The sequence below is a fragment of the Carcharhinus amblyrhynchos genome, chromosome 5 (genome assembly GCF_965287045.1).
Source record: "Carcharhinus amblyrhynchos chromosome 5, sCarAmb.v2.hapA, whole genome shotgun sequence".
Lineage (NCBI taxonomy): Eukaryota > Metazoa > Chordata > Chondrichthyes > Carcharhiniformes > Carcharhinidae > Carcharhinus > Carcharhinus amblyrhynchos.
The window spans coordinates 36,617,693-36,644,126 of NC_137328.1; the positions used below are offsets into that span (position 1 = coordinate 36,617,693).

A 26,434-nucleotide genomic window follows, 5' to 3' on the forward strand; every position below is an offset into this window, starting at 1 on the left:
ACCTATTCAAAGTTTATCTATGTCCTTTTGAAGTCTGTCATTGTCTTTCTCACAATTTACAGTACTTCCAGGTTTTGTGTAGAGACAGAAAATCCGTGATCCTTGGGATTACCAGTGCATACCTTTCTCTAGTCGCAAAAATCCCTGTTTCTTGTCACTAAACTAAACATGCCACAATTGTGCCTCTTTGCTGAGAAATCTTTTCTGTGGCATTTTATCAAATGTCATTTGGAAGGCCGTATACACCACATCAACTGCAATACCCTCATCAATCCTCTCTATTACATCGTCAAAAAACTCTAGTTAGTTAGACATGATTTGCATTTAATAAATCTTTGCTGGCTTTCTGTAACTAACCCAGCCTCGTCCAAGGGACCAATTTTGTCCCAGATTATCATTTCTGAAAATGTTCTTACCTCAAGGTAAAACTGACTGTGGTTGCTGGGTTTATCCTGTGCAAATCTCCAGTCCTCTGGCACCACCTATTGATAATGACCAGTACTTTGGCAATTTCCAACCTTACTTCCCAATAGCGTACCTTGGGTGTATCCCATCCAGCCCTCTTGACCTATCCAATTTTAAGTAGAGGCAACCTTTCTGGTATCTCCTTTTTATAGATTTTTTAGCCTATTCAGTTTCTTAATTACCTTCACTGTGATTCCGGCAGTATCTTCTTCCTTGGTTAAGATAGATCAAAGTACTCATTTAGTACCTTTTCCCTTTATTAATCAGGATATGACATTTGCAATCCTCCAGAACCACTTCCATATCTCAAGGTGATGCAAAGTTTGATACCAAAACTTCTGCAATTTACACCCTTACTTCCTTCAGTAATCTAGGATGTGTCCCATCAGGTTGCAGGTTGAGTGTTGTCAACTTTTTAAGTACCTTTTCTTCATTTTTACCCTTATCCAATATAACTACTTCCTCCTTTACAGCACCCCGTTCTCTAGTGAAGACAGATTTTTCAAAAATACACATTTAGTATCTCTGCCTTCACAAGTAGAACTTCTTTTAGGTCCCTTATCAGGCCTACCTTTTCATTGACTACACTTGTACAATTTATTTATAAAAGACTTTTGGGTCCTGTTTTTATATTAGCTGCTAATCTGTTCTCGGACATCTCTATGACCTTCATATTCTGTTTTTTAAGTTGTTGATCATCTTGCCCCTTTAATTATAGTAAGAAGTCTCATTACACCAGGTTAAAGTCCATCGGGTTTATTTAGAATCATGAGCTTTCGGAGCGTTGCTCCTTCGTCAGGTGAGTGGAGAGGTAGGTGAAGGAGTGGCACTCTGAAAGCTTGTGATTCCAAATATACCTGTTGGACTTTAACCTGATGTTGTGAGATTCCTTACTGTGCCTACCCCAGTCCAATGCAGGCATCTCCATCATGACTGCATTGCATGTTGTGAAATAATGATGTGAAGATTCAATCCCATATATTTGATATAGTGACGAGGGTGCAACACATTTCATTTGGAAATAGTTATTGACCATCTGACTTCTCTTTGGATGCCACTTTGTGCTGAGGACATGTACTGAAGCTGTTAGTTTTTGTTTAGAATGCTAGCAGAAGGTCCACCCTTGAGAAAGGGAAAAGACGATAATGCACATACATAATTGACAGTCCTGAAATATTAGCAGGAAAGCTATTTGGTGCAGTGGGAGCCAGATTAGAGATATTTAATGTTTTCCAAAAGCTTGAAAGCACAGATAGTTTTTAATTTCCAATTTGGAAGTGTACAACATAATATTTTTATGAATTATCAAAACCTAATTATTTCTTTAAATTGCCTATTTGGTTTTAAATATTAGAAAAAAATACAGTTCCAAAAATGCTTGGACAAACAGGCAGGATGTCATAATGACTGATAACCATAGAAATGATGCTTAATTAATTCTCCAAATCTTTTGTCAGCCTTTACAAAGGATAGAGAATGAGGTGGAGTTATTGGGAGAACATCTTCCTGTTGGTGGTTTTACTTATCCTCCGTCACCACACCCACCTACCCTTCCTCCTTCTGCACCACTCCAGTTCCTGCCACATGACCCTCTGCACCAAGAACTGCCCTTTGGCGTAGTGAGTACTGAACAGTTTCTTTGCTTTATCTATCATTTGGGTGTTTGAGTACAGCTGCAGGGTGAACCGCAATTGCCCATACTGAAAGATCAAGAATATTTGTGTTCGAAGGTCTTTCCTTGTTACATTCTTCTTTAAATACTAATAGTCCAATATTCTTGATTCTACTAACTGGAATTTACCACATCCGTGTAATTGAATGGATTTGGGCTATTATAAGTAGTTGGCTTTGAATGGTTTTCCAAGATGAGTTGTGGTGCTTGCACCTAATGCACTAGAACTCTCTAGACCAAGTTAATTTAGCCCATCCACAAATATTGAATTATTTGACATGCTCTGAATAGCGATTAAAATTTAATATGCATGAAACTGGGTTTGGTATTGTGCGGTTTTACATTTTGCAAACTTGAAACAAAAATAAATCCCTCTCGTTCAATACCAGCTGCAAATTGGAAATTTTATAAAGAATAGTTTTATCCAAAATAATATATTTAGATGTGACACGAATTCACTGATATCACTGCTTCAAATTTTCAAAAATAGAATTAAGTTTACTTCGCCAAGCATCGAGTTAGATCTTACAATCCAATCCTGAAAAGCAAAATGGTAAAACAGAAAATACTGGGACACTGGTTATGAAGAAGAGTCATTGCCCTGTACTGCTAGCTCTATCATGCTCCCTCCCCAGATGCTGCTTGACTCACTAAGATTTTTCCAGCATTTTCTGTTTTTACTTATGATATTCTATTAATTGTGATCATACTTCATTTATGATATGAATAAATACATAATTCAACCTTTACTTAGCTTTATCTGAAAAAATAGTGATCTCCATTTATTGTCAATTATACCTGAAGATTTCCTACTGTTTGCAAGAATAATTAAAAGGAGGAGGGTTAATTAATTACAACTATACCTATTTGACATTGAAATTTTTCTTCTACAAGTCTGTAGGCTCACACATCTCAACAGCATGATATATCAAAGACATAAAATACATATCCATAGGGCAGAATATTGTGGTGGGCTCAAGTAACTATTATCTGCTAAATTTGCAGATTAAATTGATTCACATATTCTGCAATTGCATGTGAAGTAATCAAGTACCCTGTTTAATTCACTAAATGGGCAGGGTAGATTCCAAACAATAACAGGCAAGCACTATCAACAGACGAAATCAAATTTCTCATATTTTCAGCAATCTGTATTTGCAAGTATCACCAAAAAAAAATTTATTAGGTCATCGTGTGAAATGAGTTTAATCTGAAAAGTGCGGGGGCATTGCAGGCTTTGGTGACATTGTGTTTGCAAGAGCTAGAATCTTGGGATTGTAGATTTTAATCTTATGTTCCTGGAGAAGCAGATTTTATCATGACAGTCAGGCAGAACAGTTATAAAAACACTTAAGCACAAACAAATTCATCCAAATCTAATCCTTTTCATTTTTGTAGCATTATATATATATATATATGAAACCATTAAATTAAAATAGACGAGTTAATACTGTTGTTTGGAATGAGGATTTTTTGTTATTGAAGAGGATGGATGCTTGAGATAGAAAGGATATTTATGGAACACTTTGCTGAACACTGCAAGAAGAAAAATAACCTTCCATAATTATGTGAAAAGCTGAATCAGAGCAGGGAAGAAGAATATCAAAGGAAAATATTTGCATCTTAAAACAAATTCCATAAATCCATTACGGAAGATTGAAGAATGTACTTTTTTTTAGTGCAAGAAACTGAAAATATAAGGAGTTTCCACGAAGTTGTACTGACTTTTCCGCACAAGTCATCTGAAATCAATCAAACCTGTGAAAATGGTCGAGGGAAAGTGACTTTCCATATTCTTTAGCACTCTTTCAAAGGCTGACCTTGGCCCACAAAACCAGATTGAATTTGTCAGTATTGCAAGCTGCCACTAATGATGCCTAATTGTGGGGCTTTGAAAAAAAGCCTCTTAAAATTGAGCTGCTTTTAGGCACAAAGAGATGAATTGGTTCAAAAGTACTTTTTAACTTACAAAGAAACTGACTGCTGTAGTCTAATGTACCATTAAATGATTCTGAATAGATTCTTAAAGTTATTTTCAGTTATTTAAAATCACTTGACTCACAGGTGACAGATTAGATATTGATTCAAATCTTTATTTTTGTGAATAACTTGTTTTTAATTCTAATAGTAAAAATGCACCAAGTTACTACACCAGATGTTTTTCTTAAGATACAGAATATTTTCTAATGCAATTTTTTCTTAAATTCCTGAAACATTGTCCAGTAGTATTAGTTGCTGATAGATATGATATGCAAACAAATTCAAGCAAAAACATGAGCAAATAAAGCATTTCTGAAAACTAGCACAATTTTGAACATAGATTATGCTCAAAGTAGATACTCATGGCTTAGATATTTTGGAGAATAAGGAAAATTACTTGCTTGGTAAGGCAGGTTTAGAGAGTGGTAGTAAATATTATTGGAGCTATTATCTCTGAGGCTACTATATCTTTCAGTATGAGGAAGATGATGTATGTAATACTTCTATTTCATGTTGAACTGGTTCAGTAAGTATTGTATTACAGAATAAGCAAGCCACTTTAGTGCCGCTATCAGATAATGTTTTAGAAGTTTTTTTAAACATTGTATTGGAAAATATTTCTTAATATACTTAAGAATTCAGTGTATCTCAAAGTATTTTGTAACCAAATAATTAATTGTGGCAGTAGTGATTTTTTATGTATAAGCAAATATAGTAATCAATTTGTTGGACCTCCAAAAGTAAATCAGATGAGCAATAAGGTAATCTACTTTTAATGATAATAGTAAAAGTGGGATTGTGGACCAAGACATCAGAACAACACATTGCCTCTGCAGATAGTACCAAAGATCTTCTATATTTGTTCAAGTCTTACAATGGAACTTGAATACACAAACTTAAGACTCAACTGAAAGTTCTGCCAACTAGGCAAAGCTGAGATTGAAATTATCTGATGTGATCCCTTGGATTTGCCTACTAGTGGATAGCAGACCAATGAATTCTTCAACACAATTCAAGAAGAGCATACAGCATTCCAGACCTCCTCATGATCAGTATCCATTTCTGCTAGCCCTGCATCATTTGTTTTTTGTTCCATGCACATCATTTTTTTTCTCACAAGGTGTCAGAATCTGGGTGAGAGCTTTCCTGAATTGCATATGGTGATGTCTGATGCTGTGCAGACCTGTGCTTTCTGACTGAGCAGAATGCACTACCCATTCCTTCTCATTCTGCAGAGACAGCAGATGAGAGTAAAAGCGAGTAGTTTGCTCTCTTGTGTGCTCTGAAGTAATTGAGTGACAGGGCAGGCTTCATGCCCACCTGACCATAGTGGACTGAATCGAGATGTCATAATTAATGTTTGAAGTGGGCTCCTGACAGTATTGACACATATGTTTTTGAATTAGGCACTGCAAGTCACTGCTTCTTTCACAAATGAGGAGAGTCTTGTGCTGACGTGGCTAAATATAATTGGCAAAGTAACTCGACACAATCATAAGGCCAGGTGCACTGGAGATCATAGGGAATTAAAACACGCCCACAACAGCAATTTAAAATAGAGAAACTAAAGAGTTTGAAAGACAGAATGGGTGCAAAATATTATTTAGTGATTTATTATTTTCAGTTTATTAAAATCAGTTAAAGACACAGAACTTCTCAAGTTTTTGACATTAAAGAAAAACAAGACATCAATAAAGCAACTAGAAAGTCAAAGAATAAGTGTTCTCCAACATTAATAACATAACTAGTCTAAAACAGAATTTCATTTCTTCTTCAATCTCTACTTCTAAAACTTAGAAAGACATGCATTTGTGCAGTTTCTTTCATTACTTCAGGATACCCCAAAGCGTTTTATGGTCAGTTAAGTACTTTACAAGTATAGTCACTGTTGCAGTGTGGCGAACACCACAACCAGCTTGTGCACAGCAAGGTCAAACAATGGGATAAATGGCCAGGTCATTCGTTAATGATGTTATTTGTTAGTGATATTGGCTAGAACAATACCCACTATTCAAACATCATGTTACGGCAACATTTCAATTCACCTTAGAAGACAGGCAGGACCTTTAACAATATAACACATTCTCCGTGCTGCACTGGAGTGTCAAACACTATATTTCTATTAATATCATAGAATACACAGCGTAGAAGGAGGCCATTCGGTCCATTGAGTCTGCACTGACAAGAATCCCACCCAAGTCCCATCCCTGTAACCCCACATATTTACAGTCCTAATTCCTCTGACACTAAGGGCAGGTTACCATGGCCAATCAACCTAAGCTGCACATCTTTGAACTGTGGGAGGAAAGCGGAGTACCTGGAGGAAACCCATGCAGACATGGGGAGAATGTGCAAACTCCTCACAGACAGTCACCTGAGGCCAGAATTGATCTTGGATCCCTGGGGTTGTGAGGCAGCAGTGCTAACCACTGTGCCACCATGCCACCTGTAACATGGGTTAGAATTGTGAGGCACCATGGCTAGCTTAAAGGTTTCCTTGTGAGGAATGTCGGTCAGAAGATCTGTTCTACAGCATGGTAATCCAACACTAACCTGCCATCTTACCTAACAGAGAAGCGGCAGAACCCCATATTTTCAATTCTATCTTTAATCTATGTACCTATGTATTGGAGTTATATGCAAATTATTTTGGAGCATCTGGCTACATTGAATAACCAATAATTGCCCAGTATTTGTTATCGAATATAGGGAGGATTGGAGAAAGAACAGGACACAAAATACAGCTTAAAATTATAATTATTTTAAAATATTTTCAGCACAAGACCCAAAGTACCTTTGTGGTAAATATGAAAATAGCAGTGACTAAAGTAGACTGGTTAAATAGGTTAAAAGGTAGAGCAGCAATAGCAGACATTCAGGGAGATATTTCATAATTCTCAACAAAGATATGTTCCATTGATCAAAACAAAACTCTACCACAGGGATGCATCATCCATGGCTAAGGAAGTTAAGGGTGTTATCAAATTGAAATAATGGATGTACAATACTGCAAGGATTAGTTATAGACCAGAAGATTGGGAATGTTTTTGAAACCAGCAAAGCATGTAGTAGAGGGAGAAATTGGAGTATGAGAGATAAATAGCAAAATATATAAAAAGCAGACAGTAAAAGCTCCAACAAAGTATACAGAAAATGTAGCCAAAGTGAGCTTTGGTCGTTTAGGTGATGAGACACAAAAAGCACCCCAAGCATAAAAAAAATCAAGAGACAAAAGGGAGGGAGGAATTTAAAAGAATAATTATCACAAGAAAAAAGTAATGGAAAAGCTAATCAAACTGATTTACCTGATGGCCTGCATCCTAAGGTCTTTGAGATGCAGCTGCACGGATAGAGGATGCATTTCCTGTGTTCTTGAAAGCTGCAAAGATAATATCTCTGTTCAATAAACAAAAGGCTAATTAGACTAATATCTGCCATTGGGAGAATTCTAGAATCCATTGTTAAAGAGGTGGTAGCAATACATTTAGAAAATCATAATGTAACCAGCAGATTCAACATGGTTTTGTCAAAGAGTTCTTTATTAGAGTTCTTTGAGGAAGTAATAAAAGGAACCAGTTGATGTTGCATTTTTTTCCCAAAGGCATTCTATGAGGTGCCACATAAAACATTACTGCATATGATAAGAGCATACAGCATTAGGTATAATATATTAGCATGTATAGAGCACTGACTGACTAATAGGAAATGGAGAGTCAGGATAAATGGATCATTTTGAAGATGGTAAACTAGTGGCTTGTTTTGGGGATCAACGTCGGGGCCTCAATTACTAACAATCTATATTAACAAGTTGGATGAAGGGATCGATTCTATTCAAGCCAAATTCGCTAATAATACAAATATAGGTAGGAAAGCGAGTTGCAAAGAGTCCGCAAAGCGATATGGATTGGTTAAGAACAGAAAATTGGCAGAAGGTGATGAAAGGTGACACTGCCTACTTTGGCAAGAAAAATAGAAAAGTCGAATATTATTTCAATAGAGAATCTAAAGAATGCTGTGATACAAGATGGATCTGGGTGCCATTGTACATGAATCACAAAAGTTAGCATGTAGTTAGAATGCAAGTAATTAGGAAAGCAAATGGAATCTTGATCTTAATTGCAAGGGATGCAAAATAAAAAAGTAGGGAAGTCTCGCTGCAACTGTCCAGAGCATTAGTAAGAGCAAACGCGATCTTACCTGCAGTTCAGGCCATGCTCCTGCTGCCGCGAGGTCGGAGAATTTGGCAGCCAGCCAAATCTCTGTTCACTGCAGCAGGATGGGAAAATCCCACCGGCATGAATGGTGATAAGATTCTGGCTCACAACTTCAAACAGTTTTGGTCACCTTATTCAGGTGACTCCAGGCTGACTCCTGGGAAGGGGGCTGTATCTTAACGAGAAAAGGTTGACCAGATTAGGCCTATACTCATTGGAAGAATGAGAGGTGATCTTAATGAAATGTGCTAGATTCTGAGGGTGCTTGACAGGCCAGACACTGAGAGGATGTTTCCTTTCCTGGAGTCATACTTCCAAAGTATAGGATCTCATTTAAAACAGCAATAAGGGATTTTTTTTTCTCTCACAGGGTCATTAATTTTTGCAATTCTCTTTCCCAGTAAGCAGGAAATGGGTATTGATGCTTAATTCTGAAAAAGGCCACAAAGGTAGATTTTATTCATGAAGTAAATGCTAAGTAAATGCACGATGTATGGACAGCTTGTTCTATTAAGTTTTCAGTTTACAAAACAATTGGATCTACAGGCAATTTTTCAATACCTGTGTACTGACCTTTAACAGCATGAATAGAGGTTGTACAGGGTCTTATAAATCTGACTTCTTAAAAACTTGGAGATAATCTACCAGTAAGCACACTTTATTGATGATACTTATCTCTGAAGTTATTTTATTCATTAAATAGTTGAGTTAATGTCTGGGTGTTATTATTTGCAGTTGGACAATATTTTAATTCCTACTTATTATGTTATTGTCTTGTTATTTGCTCCTGAACAGCCATATCCTCATTTCATGCCTCGAAGACTGACAGGACGCAGATATCGCTCGCAGCAGCCCTTACCACCTCCACCTTATCACCCTAGCTTCTTGCCATATTTTCTGTAAGTGAATTTATTGTTTTGAAAGTGACATGCAACCTATTAATGTACTCTGGACAGTTAAGTATTTATTTAATAAATAACACATGGAAAACTTTGCATCATATTCATTTAAAGGTTCATCCAATGTACAAACTCTCCATCACAGTAAGGAAGAAATGAAGAGAATACAAAGAATCTTTAAAAAATTACAAGAAGTTGAAAATGAGTAGAGCATTTCAATCACCACCTGGTATATTGGGTATATGATAGATATCTTGTAATTACTTGCATATCATAAAATGTGTTATCCAACTTTCAGTTACATTGCGAGATCAAGAAATCCAAATAAGTCTTTGTCCATTAAATGGTTCAGACAGATATCAACAATTATAACCTCAAAAGTTCATATATTTATCATGTATAAATTGGTCTAATCTTACAAAATGGAGCGCTTGGCGCAATAACTCACTTACTGAGTGAACTATCAAAGCATTCAAACCCCAGAAATGTTGGGATTTTGAGCCCATTTCCCAATTTGCAATGTGTATACTTATGATTGCAAATAATAAATGTTGCAAAAGGGACTGTCTTTCTGCTGTCTCACTTGGTGCTGGAAAAATAAACTTTTAAAAGCATCTGCATTTGTGCCATGAAAGTAGATAGATTGGGTGTTAGTATAGTGAAAGAAAATGTATTTGGTGGTTCAAGTTTTATTCTTAACCTTTATTACTCCTGTAAGTTCTGGAGATGCTTCCTTTTTTTTCTGTTTCATTTGATGTATATCCCCCTTGGGCCAAGATTTTTATTGTAAATTGAGGACCAGTAGTTCTCTTAAGTCACAATACTCACTAGTTTTTCTTGCAACTATTAAAATTATCTTTGTGACCTTTACTGCTTAATTTCCTCATTTGGTTCGGGAAGACCTGAAGTGGTGGACACTTTCTTGCTGTACTGAAGAAACAGAATTTCCTTGGGATGGCACAGTGGTTAACACTGCTGCCTCACAGCACCAGGGATCCGCATTCAATTCCAGCCTTGGGTGTCTGTTGTGGAGTTTGCACATTCTCTCCATGTCTGCATGGATTTCCTCCCAGAATCATGGATTCTATGATTCTCTGTTTACACACCAGAGCTATGTACTGTCTCACCTTTTACAATTGAGCAGAGATCTGCTGCAGATTTCTGATCTAATTTTAAATTATGAGTAGGACTAATTATCCAATATTTTTGATCTGAATTATAAACATGTAAGTATGCAATTAACTTCCCTTCTCTTTGAAATAGTGCCATGGGGTCACTCATGTCCACCTGACATGATACCCGACACCTTTCAGCAAAGATTGATTCTGTCAGTGCTGTTACACTTGCAGCCTATATTGTGTTCAGACTCAGTCATGGGTAATCTCACTGTGCCACAGCTGGCACTTATAAATTATTATTATTATGCTATATGATACAGCAGTATAGTAGCAATGGTAAAGCACAGATTTGTATCCTAGTTCTAGAATTTGTACTGGAATTTATCTTCTTTTGTGTGTCTCTAGTGAATGTTGAAATAAATTTGAAGTTATCCAGTTGATTTTATACATTCTTGGCTCTAAAGTTTAATATTTTTCATTAAAGCTGTCTATTCTCCCCTAATTTCCTTTCTCCATCCCTAGAAAAGTAGTATAAGCACTTACCTGAAACATTGTTTTTGAACCAACTTTTTAAATTTCCATTTGGGCCTTAATATGCATCCGAGTGACCATTCTTCAGTAATGTTGTTTTCAGTGAAAATCTGCAGATGGCCACTTTCTGTTGGGAGCCACTGAATAATCAGAAATTCAAATCCTAACTTTCTTTTTCATTCCCGCTCCCTAGCCCAATGCATATTGCGATGCGCCATACTGCTCCTGTCTTAAATTAGCTGAGTAAGAAGTCGCACAACACCAGATTAAAGTCCAACAGGTTTATTTGGTAGCACAAGTCACAAGATTTTGGAGCACTGCTCCTTCATCAGATGACTGGGAGTTCTGCTCACAAATAGGGCATATAAAGACACAAACTCAATTTACAAAATAGTGGTTGGAATGCGAGTCTTTACAGGCAATTACAATGACAACGCAGAATCTCTGAGCAGAAACTGATAGCCGAGTTCTGCACACATGAGGACAGCCTCATCTGGGATCTTGGGTTCATGTCACACTATCTGTAACCCCCTACGACTTGCCTGGGCTTGCAAAATTTCACTAACTGTCCTGATGAGAACAAAACTTGGAAAGCTCCTCTCCAACTCCCTGAGGCCAACAAAATCAAGTCCATGAAACAACTTTGGGAATGATTTATATTATGTAATACTTTGCTGATATGTTGAACACCAAGTCTTGAATTGATTGGGCTCTTTTTGAAGCATTCAGCAAATCTATAGAGCTAGCAATTTGTTCCATGGGTCTATAGAAAAATCACTCAGCTAATTCTACCCCATTATAGCTATGAATGACCCCTGGTCCTCCCTGTCTTGTTTAAATTAAATAGTCTATGGGTGGGATTTTGCAGCTGCGCAAGTCGACAGGATCATCTGTTCCCATCAGTGGGCCTTTGAATGGGCTGTCGAATCCCCTGCAACAGTTCCTGCCAAGATGGGGCTGGAAAATCCAGCCTATTGATATGAATGTTGCCTAATTCTTTCCATTATCTTAAACACATCAATTATATTTCCCTGCTCTATAAGTTTCTTTAAAATATACAAACCAGTTTTAGTTTATTCAGGTAAATTAGGAGTTTTAAATTCTTGTGGGACTCCTCTAAACATATTCCTGAAGTATCACTTTCATCAACCATAGGAACTAAAACTGGATGCAATATCCTAAGTGAAGCCAAAGTGCCTATAAAGCACTCATGAGAACAAAGGAAATATTGGAACTCTGTTTGCATAGTACTAGTGAAGATAAGTCTGTCATTTAAATTCTAAAATATAGTCAGAATTGTCTCCATAAAATATCATTTTAAATTATAATTGCAAAAAGATCACCAACAGAGCAATCCTGAAAGCATGCAGAGCTTTGATCTTAGGAGACAGGGTTTGAATCTTGACAACAGCTGGAATAAAAGTAGTGCTCTCTGCTGCCTCAGGAAGCCTTACCCTAGTTCTTGTAGCTGCAAAAAGCAGAACTGAACCTTCTTTCTCGCAGTATACAAGTCACAATTATTGGCAATTTTAGATTATATTTGTTTCTTTTGGTGAATTTTGTGATTCTCTACATGAATATTGAGAGTACTGGAATTGGAACTTTTACCATTTTGGCACAGACTGAAATTCAAACACCAAGGTCAAGTATTTATTTTCAAAGCAGAACAAAGCTTTCTCTTTTGAACAGTGTATCTTAACTCTTAGTTCTGAAGAACACTGATACATTGCTGCAACAATCTATTTCCAACACCAGTCATCCTTGTGGCTTTTGTGGTTCTGGTTGCCATGTTGTACTATTAAGTTATGCCTGCAGTCATGTGTTCACATGAACTGATATGTTTTATTTTCTGCTTGTGGGAAAAGCCAAAGTTATTATCAAACCTCAGTTGCCTTGACAAAGGGGTGATGGTGAATGTTATTGAGAATTTACAGCATGTGGTGTGCTCAAGCTACATGTGGACCAGGTTTTCTTGCCTGATGAAAATTTGCGAATAACCATGAAAGCAGTCGACCAATTACCAAATCTTGTATGTGTAAAAAATCACTTGCCTCTCTGGGTGGCAAGGTGGTACAGTGTTTAGCACTGCTGTCTCACAGCGCCAGAGACCTGGGTTTAATTCCAACCTTGGGTGACTGTATGGAGTTTGTATGTTCTCCCCATGTTTGCATGTGTTTCCTCCAGGTGGTCCAGTTTCCTTCCACATTCCAAAGAGGTGCAGATTAGGTAGATTGGCCATTCTAAACTGCCCCTTTGTGTCAGGGGGAATTAATGGGGGTAAATACATGGGATTATGGGGCTAAGGTTTGGGTGGGATTGTTGCCAGTGCATGCTTGATGGACCAAATGGCCGCCTTCTGCGCTATAGGGATTCTATGATTCCACATGATGCAATCTCTGCCTAGTTATGAATCAGTCTGATTTTTTTTCTAGAAGACAGAAAACATACAGAGATTCAGCACACACGGCATCAACTGGCATTGTATTTCAGAGGCTCATTATTCTGTGGGAAAAAATAAAATCGCCTAATTTATAACCCTTACGTAGTTTAAGCTTGTGCCCCTGGTTCTTTCCAGTCAGTCTAATCAAGCTGAAATGATCTAAAGATCTGAACTCTTGACCTCTGCAGCACTAGTCCAATACACTAACCATAATGCTGCTCTAGCCTTTTGCACCAAGTGTGTCTTGAGACCAATTGAACCTCCAAGTGAAGATTTGTTTAATGCATTGAGCACTAAGTCCTTTTTATGGTAAAGTTTAAAATATTTCAGTGGATTATACATAGTATCCATATTCTAACATTGAATGTTATAAGCGTAGATGTTATAAACCGGCAATTTTTGTTTTGTTTTTGCAACCTGCTTGGATGTAAAGGGGAGCCTTTATTAACATCATTTTAAACTCATGACCTGATATTGTTCTTTGCAGATCAATGCTTCCAGTACCACCCACTGTGGGACCAGCTTTTAGTTTGGAATTGGATGTCGAAGATGGTGAAGTGGAAAACTATGAGGTTAGTATAATATGTGAATTCTGAGACCAAGGAAATTTGGAATCTTTTTGGTAAGGTCAGCCCTTTGATGTGTGGGTAATGCACTGGGCGGTGTGGTAAGTTTTGGATTATACTACCCATCGTAGACATATTTGCCAGAATGGCCTCCTCCTGTGATTCTACAATCAAAACAGAACTTTTTATTACGGAATGGCAGCTATTAACATTTTCCCAGCAACAGGCTTTTGAATAGAGAGCAGACAAGTGATGCAATGAACAACACAAGACGTTCCCCACACACCTGATCATGGCCTTATTTATACCTTGCTGAGGTAGAATCCTGTGGTTCTAGAACAAGGTGCCCACATATTTGTCAATTAAGTATCATGGCCTTTGCATTGGAGACCTTCCAAAAGCCAGCTTTCATTTTTAGTCAACAGAGCAGGATGTTTCATCCTTAATAAATTAATTCAAAAACAACCACAACCTGTACATAATTGAAGTTGGAAGAATCATGTAATTCTGAAAGTTCAGAATTTGATATCTATTTCTGTTGTGATATGAACAGATGTTCAAAATCTGTGTTAATAGTGCATAGTAAGTGATCCATACTATCACCCTCGGTTATTCATTTCTCCTATAAAAGTCTCAAATGAGCTTGTTAACTTAGCAAAATAGTGTCATGATAATTATCTCCATTTATAGGAATTATAGTTGGAAGTAACTTATCTAATATGTGGTGGAAAGGATTATCAGTGTCTCATATTTATTCTCGCAAATAAATGGAGGAAGTATACATGCATCAAGCAGTATGTTTGCAGAGGTTTAACATTCAGTAAGATTGATTTTATAATGGTTATGGATATCCATGCTTTCATGTGGAAGGTCATTTAATCTTTCACTCATCACCATACTTATGCTGAACAAATAGTTAAAACAATTTTCATCAGTTAAACATTCTGTAATTACATCAGAACATTGGTTGAGTGCTGAAAGCTAGCAAAAATTTACATTTAATAAATTATTTTTAAAAATGAATATTTTGAATATGTAGGCACTTCTTAACCTGGCGGAAAGACTGGGAGAGGCCAAACCACGAGGACTTACAAAAGCAGACATTGAACAACTTCCATCCTATAGGTTTAACCCTAACAACCACCAGTCAGAGCAGACCTTGTAAGTATACCTGATTAAAATTTTGCAGTAAGATTGGAATGCAGCAAAGGTAAGCATCTTTGATTTTAAAGTGAGCACATTTTTATATTTTGTTGGTGCCCGTGTCATCCGTACACCAATATTTCAAAAGCAGGAGAGACAACAGGCTGCCCTATATTTCAGCATTTGATAATTGCATAAGTCATTGCACCTAATGGAAACCTATAGCTCTGAACAGTTTGAAAATAAATAGTTTTACAAGCAAAGTCTAACTTTTGTTTTATATCATTGTAAATTTGTTGAATACCATGTGCGAATGTACATAATAGGAACAGAAGTAGACCATTCAGCCCCTTGAGCCTGCTCCACCATTCAATAAGATCATGTCTGGTATGTTGGTGCTTCAAGTTCTACATTTCCATCTACCCCAATAGCCTTAGATTTTTGTTAGGCAAGGGAATCATTTACCTCCATTTTGAGAATATTCAATGATTCCTAACTTTCTGAGGTAGAGTTCCAAAGTCAGAAAACATTTTTGAAAGAAAAGAAATTCTTAAAGGGTGCCCCCTATTTTTAAAAGTGTCCCTGTTCTGATCTCATCCAGAAGAGGAAACATCCTTTCTGCATCCACATTATCAAGACCATTCAGGATCTTGCATGCCTCAATCAAAACACCGCTCACTCTTCTAAACTCTAGTGGAAACAAGCCCATTCTATTTAACCGTGCCTTATCAGATAACTCATTCATTCCAGATCTCAATCTGGTAAACTTCCTCTGAACAGCCTCCAATTTATTTACATCCTTCCTTAAATAAGGAGACCAAAACTACACACGGTGGAGGGGGGAGTTTATTGGCCCTGGTTGCTGATGGCGGGGATCCTGATTGCTTGCTGAATCAGGCGGTGAGGCTAAAATCAGATTTCCGGCTGGGCCTGAGGGCTATTGGGATCCACCTGACTCGCCCCGATTGGGTTCCCACCTAAAGTGAGCAGCAATCCGATAATTATGCAAACCTGCTAATTGTAACACAATTGTCAGGTTTGTCAGCCCATTCATGACCCCCCTCCGCCATGCACCCGGCCCCCAGCGGGGACAGCACCCGGCGGGCTTTGGTGTTAATCATCATTAATGTGGATATGGCATGCTAGAGTCCAGGGGAGCACCACCAACTCTTCAGAAAAGAGCCTCCCCTTTCTGCCCCCTCAGCCACCACCACCACCCAAATCACTGGTTTCTCCCCTCCCCGCATCTCAGACTTCAGGCCGTATGCCTTTGCCCTGCCAATGATGCCACAGCCCTGCTTGGCTCCTTGGGCCAAGGAGGTGCGTCTAGTGGCCATTTGCCCATCTGCCACTGCCAGGTCCCTCAAGGTCCTGAGATTGGGTGAGCTTGGGCTGGGGGCAAGGAGTTGACCTTGTCACTGTCCCCTGGGATGAGGGTCTCATGGCTGGATTGCCCCTTCTAATCCTGAAAAATCCAAATCTGAAGATCACCCCTGGCATAGTGATTTCAGTAAGAAGTCTCACCAAAACCAGGTTAAAGTCCAACAGGTTTGTTTGTAATAAACGCCACTAGCTTTTGGAACTGCTGTTCCTTCATCAGGTGGGTGGGAGTTCTGTTCACAAACAGGGCATATAAAGACACAAACTCAGTTTACATGAATAATGATTGGAATGTGAGTCTTTACAGGTAATCAAGTCTTAAAGGTACAAACTATGTGAGTGGAGGGTTAAGCACAGGTTAACGCTATGTGTATTGTTTCCAGCCAGGACAGTTAGTGAGATTTTGCAAGCTCAGGCAACTCGTGGGGGTTACAGATAGTGTGACATGAACCCAAGATCCCGGTTGAGGCCATCCTCATATCTGCTCAGCGACTCTGCGCTGTCGTATGTTGTGAAGGCCGCCATGGAGAATGCTTACTCGAAGATCAGAGGCCGAATGCCCGTGACTGCTGAAGTGTTCGCCAACAGGAAGAGAACAGTCTTGCCTGGTGATTGTTGAGCGGTGTTCATTCATCTGTTGTCGTCTCCCCGATGTACTCACGTGCTATGATGGCATCCGTGTCAATGATCTGGCACATCTTGCAGACATTGCTGTGGCAGGATTGTGTGGTGTTGTGGTCACTGTTCCAGAATGGCGGATGGAGAGATCCGCAGTGCAGCCACCAAAGTGGAAGGAGTCCAATTGGACTCCTATGGAAAGCTGCTGTCCTCGATTTGACATGTATGCACAAGGTATCAGGAGGTGCGTCAATACCAGATTCATCAACCGCGCTCACAAAACAGCCTGAACATCACCCAAGCACAACGCAACGCCATCCGCGCTCTCAAGACCAACCGCATCATTGTCATCAAACCAGCAGACAAAGGAGGGGCCATTGTCATACTGAACAGAACGGATTACTGCAAAGAAGTATACCAACAACTGAATAACGAGGAACACTACAGACAGTTACCTGCAGATCCGACCAAAGAACACACCCATCAACTCAACACTCTGATCAAGACCTTTGATCCGGACCTTCAGAGCACCCTCCCTGCCCTCATCCCATGTACTCCTCGCATTGGAGATCTCTACTGTCTCCCGAAGATACACAACGCAAACACACCTGGCCATCCCATCGTATCGGGCCATGGAACCCTGTACGAGAACCTCTGGCTACGTCGAGGGCATCCTGAAACCCATTGTACAAAGCACCCTCAGCTTTTGTCGCGACACTACGGACTTCCTACAAAAACTCAGCACACATGGAGCAGTTGAACCAGGAGCATTCCTCTTCACAATGGAAGCTCGGCACTCTACACCAGCATCCCCCACAACGATGGCATTGCTGCATCTGCCTCAGTACTCAACGCCGACAACTGCCAGTTTCCAGATGCAATTTTACAACTCATCTGCTTCATCCTGGACCACAATGTCTTCACCTTCAACAACCAGTTCTTCATCCAGACACACCGAACAGCCATGGGGACCAAATTCGCACCTCAATATCCAACATCTTCATGCACAGGTTTGAATATGACTTCTTCACCGCACAGGACCTTCAATCGATACTATACACTAGATACATCAATGACGTTTTCTTCCTTTGGACTCATGGTGAAGAATCACTGCAACAACTATATGATGAGGTCAACAAGTTCCATCCCACCATCAGGCTCACCATGGACTACTCTCTGGAATCGGTTACATTTTTGGACACACGCATCTCCATTAAGGACGGTCACCTCAGCACCTCACTGTACCGCAAGCCCACGGATAACCTCACAATGCTCCACTTCTCCAGTTTCCACCCTAAACACATTGAAGAAGCCATCCCTTACGGACAAGCCCTCCGTATACACAGGATCTATTCAGTTGAGAAGGATCGCAACAGACACCTCCAGACGCTAAAAGATGCCCTCGTAAGAACAGGTTATAACGCTCGACTCATTGATCAACAGTTCCGACGTGCCACAGCCAGAAACTACACTGACCTCCTCAGAAGACAAACACGGGACACATAGAACAGAGTACCCTTTGTTGTCCAGTGCTTTCCTGCAGCGGAGAAGCTACGACATCTTCTTCAGCGCCTTCAACATGTCATTGATGAAGACGAACATCTCGCCAAGGCCATCCCCATACCCCCACTTCTTGTCTTCAAACAACCGCACAACCTCAGACAGTCTATTGTCTACAGCAAACTACCGAGTCTTCAGAAGAATAGTGACCACGGCATCACACAACCCTGTCACAGCAACCTCTGCAAGACGTGCCAGATCATCGGCACAGATGCCATCATCTCAGTTGAAAACACCATCCACCAGGTACACGGTGCATAGTCTTGCAACTCGGCCAATGTTGTCTACCAGATACGCTGCAGGAAAGGATGTCCTGAGGCATGGTACACTGGGGAGACCATGCAGACGCTACGACAACAGATGAATGAATACTGGTAGACAATCACCAGGCAAGACTTCGCTTCCTGTTGGGGAACATTTCAGCGGACACGGGCATTCGGCCTCTGATCTCCGGGTAAGCGTTCTCCGAGGCGGCCTTCACGACACACGACAGTGCAGAGTTGCTGAGCAGAGACTGATAGCCAAGTTTTGCACACATGAGGACAGCCTCAACTGGGATCTTGGGTTCATGTCACACTATCTGTAACCCCCACAACTTGCCTGGACTTGCAAAATTTCACTTACTTTCTTGTCTGAAAACAATACACATCTTTTTAACCTGTGCTTAATGCTCTCTCCACTCACATTGTCTGTACCTTTAAGATTTGATTAGCTGTAAAAATCACATTACAATGATTAATCATGTAAATTGAGTTTGTGTCTTTATATGCGCTGTTTGTGATCAGAACTCCCACTCACCTGACGAAGGAACAGCCAGTTCCGAAAGCTAATTGTGTTTGCTACAAATAAACCTATTGGTCTTTAACCTGGTGTTGTGAGACTTCTTACTGTGTTTACCCCAGTCCAACGCCGGCATCTCCACATAGTGATTTCATGCAGCCCTGTGATCAACATCTGCATTCTTGTGAAAAATGTGAAGTGCCCTGGTCACTTTAACCTCCATGTCCCCTGGTCCCCAGAAGGTCTTTGCTATCACTGCAACACTCCATTCTGCAGCACAGATTTCCCCTTCTTCCTGTCGGAAGCTGCAGGTTTGAGCAGACCGTTTTGACGTCCTGTGACAGAGAGGAGATATCAGTTTCATCTGGGTGAACGGAGAGGAGATTCAGGGGGAGGTTTCCATTCTGCACAGTTGTGCACTCAGCTCCAATGTATTCACAGAGCTTGGTTTTGAAGTCCCTAGGCTTCCTAGCAAGCTGAAACCTTTGAAACTCTCTCTATCCATTGGAAAGCTTTGATCTCTGTCAATTTGAAAGTGCAGTGCCTTGAAAGAGGCTTCCATTGACAGTTTAATAGATTTCTACTCAGCCTCCAGTCAGCTGTGTTTATTTATGTTTTCCTTCGTGCTCCTCTAAAATACCTCCATTGTTCCTAACTGCAACGCTGACATTGACTGCAAGCCTGATTGACAGCTTTGACTTCTTCAAAGGGAGTAAGTGCAGACCACCTTTTCAAACGCGTCCCAATCTCAACACCCCCTCACCAAGAGAAACATTCCCAGATGGAGACCCCTCAGAACCCCCCCAGTGCCAACATTGCACTGCACTCTGGCAGTGACACCCTGACGTGGTGCCATGTACTCAGAGCAGGAGCAAGGAGGTAGGTGGTATGCCCATGTGTCCCTCTGTCACTGCCAGAGGGGCACATGGGCATACCTCATCAAATACCTTCTGGAAATCCAAGTGCAGCACTTCTACAGACTCCCTTTTATCTATAGCACATGTTACTCTTTCAAATAACTCAAATAAATTGGCTAAACATGAAAAAGAAATCTACTGACTCTTCCCAATTACCTTGATTTTGTCCAAGTACCCAGCTATTATCTCCTTACTGATCAATTCCCCACAACAGATTTAAGCTAACTGGCCTCGAGTTTTCTGTTTTCTGCCTCTCTCCCATCTTGAATAGTGGAGTTATATTTGCAACTTTTCAATCTGATAGAATCTATTGAATTTTGGAAAGTGAACACTATGCATCAACTATCTCATTAGCCAGCTCTTTTTAGCTTTCCACCTGGTAAGCTGGATGTATTTTTAATGTTGAATAAGTTGTGTTATTAGAAGATAAAGTTTCTACATTTGTCACTTTTGGTGTTTCGAATGGCGTAGGTTTTTTTTTTAAAGGTACAAATCAACTGTACATTGGTATACAAAATGCAGACTTTAGCTATTACACATGTGGACAGGAATGAAAATTTTAGTTCATCTTTTTTCTAGGCATTGTGTCCATTTTACATAAAGATCAATGCTTTTTTTGGATTGTATGGGGTACCAGCAAGGGTTTACTTGTTATTAATAACTTGATAATGTTTCACGTATAGATCAATATATGCTCCCAATATTTGATAATTAGTCGATTGCATCGAAGTAGGTCATTTCATATTGTCAAACCAAATCATTACTCATGCAAACAATTGGAACATTCAATTACACATAGGAAGGTAAAACATGTACCAAAAGAAGAAGTGAACCTACAAAGAGATAATGCTTTACAGAGGTCATGAAACACTTGCCCTGTCATGGCTGTACAAGCCATGTTTAGCCCTTCGATGAATAAAATGGCAGGTTAACTCATACCTCCGTGAACCAACTGATTTTTGTTTATTTGTGCATCTGAACATTACAATTGATGAAGAAATTCTATAAAGAATAGATCTTTTTGAATAAGCAAAATCTTCATTACTTCTGATATTTATGGGGAGGATGCAAGGAAAGGCAGAAGTGGACGGGAGTTGCAGAGATCCTAAAAAAAACTTAATAACAGAATCCCCTCATTCAACAGAGCAGGGAAGGAAAAGGCAGATGCTTGGGAGAAGAGAAGATTGTGCCTTGGGAAGGGTGAAGAAAACAGAGGCACTCTGCCAGAGATCAGACCTCCAGGAATAGGAGCTGAGCCAATTTGGAGCAGGAGTAAGGCCAGAAATTGGGGCTGGTAGGTTGCAGGAGAAGCAAACTGATCTGGAGTGGGGAATGTTGGAGACCAGAGCTTGTATAGGAGGAAAAGACTATCCTGAGAGAGTGAAGGTTTGTGGTCTAGGTAAAGGCAGAAGAGAGGCAATCAGGATTCCTGCAAATTTAACAAAGAGACAGTCAAGAGAACGGAAAACCAGAGATCGGGCCTGGTGGTGGAAGAAGAGAGATAATCAGGAGGGAAGAAGACCAAAGATCAGGGCTCCTTGCGGGCAGAAAGAAATAATGAAGAAAGGCCAGAGGTTGGGGGAAAGGAAGCAGTCCACAATCAGCAAAGGAAAGATTAATGGCTTTCTTGAAGAGCTGGGAGAGCATTGCTGCTTCTCCTGATCCACAAGAAGTGCTATAAGAGGCTGTTCCACCTTTTTACTAGCCAAATATCTGCAGTCCACAGTTAGTTGAAAATTCCACATCACTTAATAATCTGATGTCAAAAATTCAATCAGCAATTATCTCCTTTTTCTATATTTTATGCAGATGCGTGGTGTGCATGTGTGATTTTGAGTTAAGGCAATTACTTAGAGTCTTACCCTGCAACCATGAGTTTCATGCCAAGTGTGTCGACAAATGGCTGAAGGTAAAATTAATTTATAATTGTACACTTTGACCAGATATCCATCTCTCTCTTTCTCTCACTATGTTTTCATAATTTGTTCTTAGCATTTCTAGTGCAAATATTTGCATTGCATTGATTTTCTTTATTTACTACAGCTTGTGCTATAACAAAACTGCCAATGCTTTGTTTCTGACAGATATATCTGAATTATTCTAACTGTGGCAGTGTTTGTGTTGTAGTATTCAAAAACTGAAATCCTCAATCAGCAATAATAATAAGCCTTGCTCATTATCATCTGGGATGGCACAGTGGTTAGCACTGCTACCTCACAGTGCCAAGGACCTGGGTTCAATTCCCAGCTTGGATCATTATCTGTGTGGTGTTTGCACGTTCTCCCCGTTTCTGCATGGGTTTCTTCCGGATGCTCCGGTTTCCCCTCTCAGTCTGAAAGACGTGCTGGTTAGGTGCATTGACCCGAACAGCTGCCAGAATGTGGCGACTAGGGAAATTTCACAGTAACTTAATTGCAGTGTTAATGTAAGCCTTACTTGTGGCTGATAAATAAAGTTTACTTTACCTCAGTAAGTCAAAGGCAATAGAGGTTTTCTTTTCCAGTGAATAGATTTTTTTCTGACAGATAACAAATGTAAAGATATTCCAGAACAAAAAGGACCTTTAGGACTAAAAATATTTTAAAACCATTTCCGTTAGTTAGTTGTGGTATTTGACTTAGTGTTTGTGGCAAAAGACATTTTAAATTGGAGAAAATTGCACTTATGTTTGCACATTCCACGGCTTGCTTCTTTTTTGTTTAAACAGTATAATTGCACAAAAACTGAGATTTAGAAAAATCTCCTGGCTCCTGAGATGCCTTTCACATCCTCAGGATTTTCAAATGATACAGGAAAAACAAACAGGGTACATTAATCTGCAGGTATTTTCAGTAATAAAATAAACAACTAGTTGATGGTTAGAATATTGTACTTGAAGATTTTCAAACTTTCTTTCAATTTAAAAGATCTGCAAACTAATTTTTAGCTCTAAAATGCTTTTTGATATATTTTTACAGTTTTGTAAAGCCAACCAGTTCATCCCTACAGGGTGAATTGTGTCTGCTCAACTTTTATTTGTTTTTCACTTTTTAGAATGAGGTGAAATAGGACAGTACATCATTGTTACAAATTGTGAGTCTGCCTTGCACATTAACTTGGTATAGTGTTGCTGGTCACTCACAAAAGTATCTTGCATTGGGGGTGTGCCTGTATTGCATAACATTTAGTCATATAATAGTATAGCTCAGGAGATAAAATTATATTCCATTGTGATCCAAGCTGCATATCAGAAGGGTGAAATTTAGTCTTGAGTAGGCAATAGTTTAAAAAGCAGCCCGTTTTACATACAGTAAGCAAAGAAAATTGTGAGTAAAAAAATTGGGGGTCAATGCGCAACCAGCCAAGATAATTTTGCATATCCCCATATCTTTCACACATGCCTCTATATACACTTCTCCAATCATTTCATAGATTGACTTCAGTTTATCAGTCTATGTGAGCCTAAATAAAATCATTAAATCTCTATTTTACACCTAGCAAGTAAATAGGCAAAGAGTGATCATAATCAAAACTCACTTTGATTTATCTGATTATAGAACCCATCTTAAAAAAAAGTATATCACACTATCAACAGATCCACTCAACGGAAGCAACCTTCTGTTTCTGAGTTCTAGGCTTGAGTATCTCCCTATTAAGCCAGGCGCCTGCTCCAAAACCTGGCTCACTGACTCTATCACTTTGCTGGGATTTTATTTGTGCCCAGCCTTCTAAACAAGAACTCCAACAGATATATCCAGCACACAGTGTCAAACTAAAAGGCCAGAAAATACAGCACTGAAACTTTACATGCTTTTTTTTTATCTCTGTCATGTCACATACAGCATCCTTTCTTGAAGATCTTGACAACATATTGAGAACTTGTACTAATTCTACTTCAGCTTTACTGTGCATAGCAAAGCAAAATGTGCTGTGTATCTATTTCATGAGAAGTTCTGTGTGCAAAAGTTGAGATACAGAGATAACCATCACAACTTAGAGCTAGGTGATAATGGAGAAATTATTAGACTACAGTCAATTGACATTGGTATCCAGTGTAATTTATGCATTTCTCTGCATGCATCATCAACTGTAAGACATCTGTCCTTGTTGTACTTGTTCCAGTGATTCCTAATAAAAACATTTCTGAAGAAGATGATGGAAAACAAATACTTCCTACCCCAATTATTTCCTTCTCCTGGTACATAATTGTTAGTTTTGGTGAAATTGGACTGTTGAAGATTTTTGTAAATTCTTTTGAGTTTTTTTTCTAACCACACAAATTATACAATTGTATCCTATGTAATTGTGCTCTAAGAATTTGACAATTGACAGTTATTTCAATTAAAAAAAAAACCTAACTGAGGTAATTAATCAGTGTCCTCCAATCTGTTCCAGAATATTTCAAATAAAAGAATAAAGTGGGATAAATGAAACATCATAACATTGGACAGTGCATTGTAAATATGTTTGGAAGAGATAATGTACCATAACTCCCAAGATCCCCAGCATCAGATTTTGTGTGTGTGTGTGTGTGTGTGAGAGGGGGGTGATGGAGGAAGATGTGCTGAGGGACCATTCTTGGACATTCACAGGTAAGATTTGCACAGCAGTTGCCCAGAAATATAAACTTCCTAATTGCCCTAAACTGGGAAGCATCCAAAAATGTGATTGAAATTGCAAACTAAATCTAGGTATTGTACAGAGCTGGTCCCCTCCCCTGTTTACCCATGCACAGGACTTCCCAGCACACCCAAGGGAGTCCCCTTGACTCTGACCACCCCCTTACGAGATTCCCCAAGGCCGCATTGAATTCTTCCCCTGAGGCCTGACCAGCCCCAAGGCCCGACCACCTTTGCCCCCCCACCTTCTGAGGCTTGACTCCCTGCTCCCCATCACCCCCCCACCCATCCCTGAGGTTTGACTCTCTCTGTTCCACTCTGCCGACCTCTATTACTCCCCATCCACCTCTGTTTCGACTCCCCCCCCCCCCCAGCCTCTCTTCTCTTCACCCTCAAATCCCCCAAACTCCTAAATTCTAATTTCCACCTCCTCCCAATCCCCAAATCCTGTCCACTTACCTGAGACACCTTCTCTCTGGTCTGCCATGAACCTGTAATTAAACTTACCTGGTTATGGCAGTTCGTGTCATTAAAAAAACAGATGCTGTGGCCTCTGCACTTTGATGCTGGGTTCCGGGGACCTGCTGCATAACTTGGATCTTGCCCAACCAGAGTCAGAAGGTTGGTCATGATAACATCATAAAAAAAGTTGACATAAGTAATTGGGCACTGAGTGGCAATCCACTGCCAGTTGCCAGTCTGAAAAAATGTTGTGTTTATGATTTACATGTTTATAAAAGAAAATGCTATAATGCTTAATCAGTAGTCTAACCAGTTTATTACACGTCATACCCCAATACACAGGCCATTCTACATTAAAGGTGTGTAATATGCATCATTAATATCTATTCATGTTTTATATAAAGTAGTGATGCAGTTAAGATGAACCCATTTAAGATGATGATGTTTGGAACAGAACTCTCAGAATTAATCATGGTTGTGATTTTTTTTATACACTTTGAATTTCGTTTCTTCCAAATATATAGATATACAAAACATGATTTTTCTTTTCTTTCCCCTCAGGCAAATCGTACATGTCCAATTTGTCGAGCTGATGCTTCAGAAGTTCACCGTGATTCAGAATGAAACTAGTCTAAAAGCACAAATTGGGTGTTCTTTGTTACGTATAAATGAACTATCCATTGAACTTACCTATCGTGGCTTCCAGCCTTCCCTTTACATTAAGGGTCATAATGTGATGCAGTCATTTGACCTCCCTTTGCACTGTGTGATTTAATGACTTATAAAGCTTATATAGTCTTCACATTGAAACAATTATGGGATTGTTATACTAACAGTGTGATTGGAACTCCAAAGATTTTTTTTCAGCTTAATTTGTGTGTGCACTAACATTCCCTGGTTTTTGTGTGATCATTCCAGGTGTTGCTGCAGGATTACAATGGATGTGATCTTTTAGCATGTGTGCTTTTTATTTGTATATATATATATATCTATATAACATATATAGGTATGTATATATATATATGTGTATGTAATAAAAGTAGTTAAATCGTTTTAGCAATCTACCTTATAGAGCCTTCAGGTACTGTGAG

The 26,434-nt window shown here is 39.3% G+C and overlaps 1 protein-coding gene across 3 annotated transcripts in view; it reads left to right on the forward strand.

Annotated features, from left to right (window-relative positions):
• LOC145342968 (E3 ubiquitin-protein ligase RNF38) overlaps positions 1-26,077 on the forward strand; it is a 217,407-nt gene extending 191,330 nt beyond the window's left edge. For 2 of the 3 annotated variants that reach the window (XM_080188635.1, XM_080188637.1), the window contains 6 exons: positions 1,923-2,084; positions 9,127-9,230; positions 13,807-13,891; positions 14,925-15,046; positions 22,093-22,192; positions 25,905-26,077. In XM_080188635.1, coding sequence (XP_080044761.1) covers positions 1,923-2,084; positions 9,127-9,230; positions 13,807-13,891; positions 14,925-15,046; positions 22,093-22,192; positions 25,905-25,967 — 636 coding nt within the window. In that variant the 3' untranslated portion in view covers positions 25,968-26,077. The remainder of the gene's footprint in view (positions 1-1,922; positions 2,085-9,126; positions 9,231-13,806; positions 13,892-14,924; positions 15,047-22,092; positions 22,193-25,904) is intronic. The other variant, XM_080188636.1, reaches the window with a different exon arrangement.
• Positions 26,078-26,434: the final 357 nt, after the last annotated feature.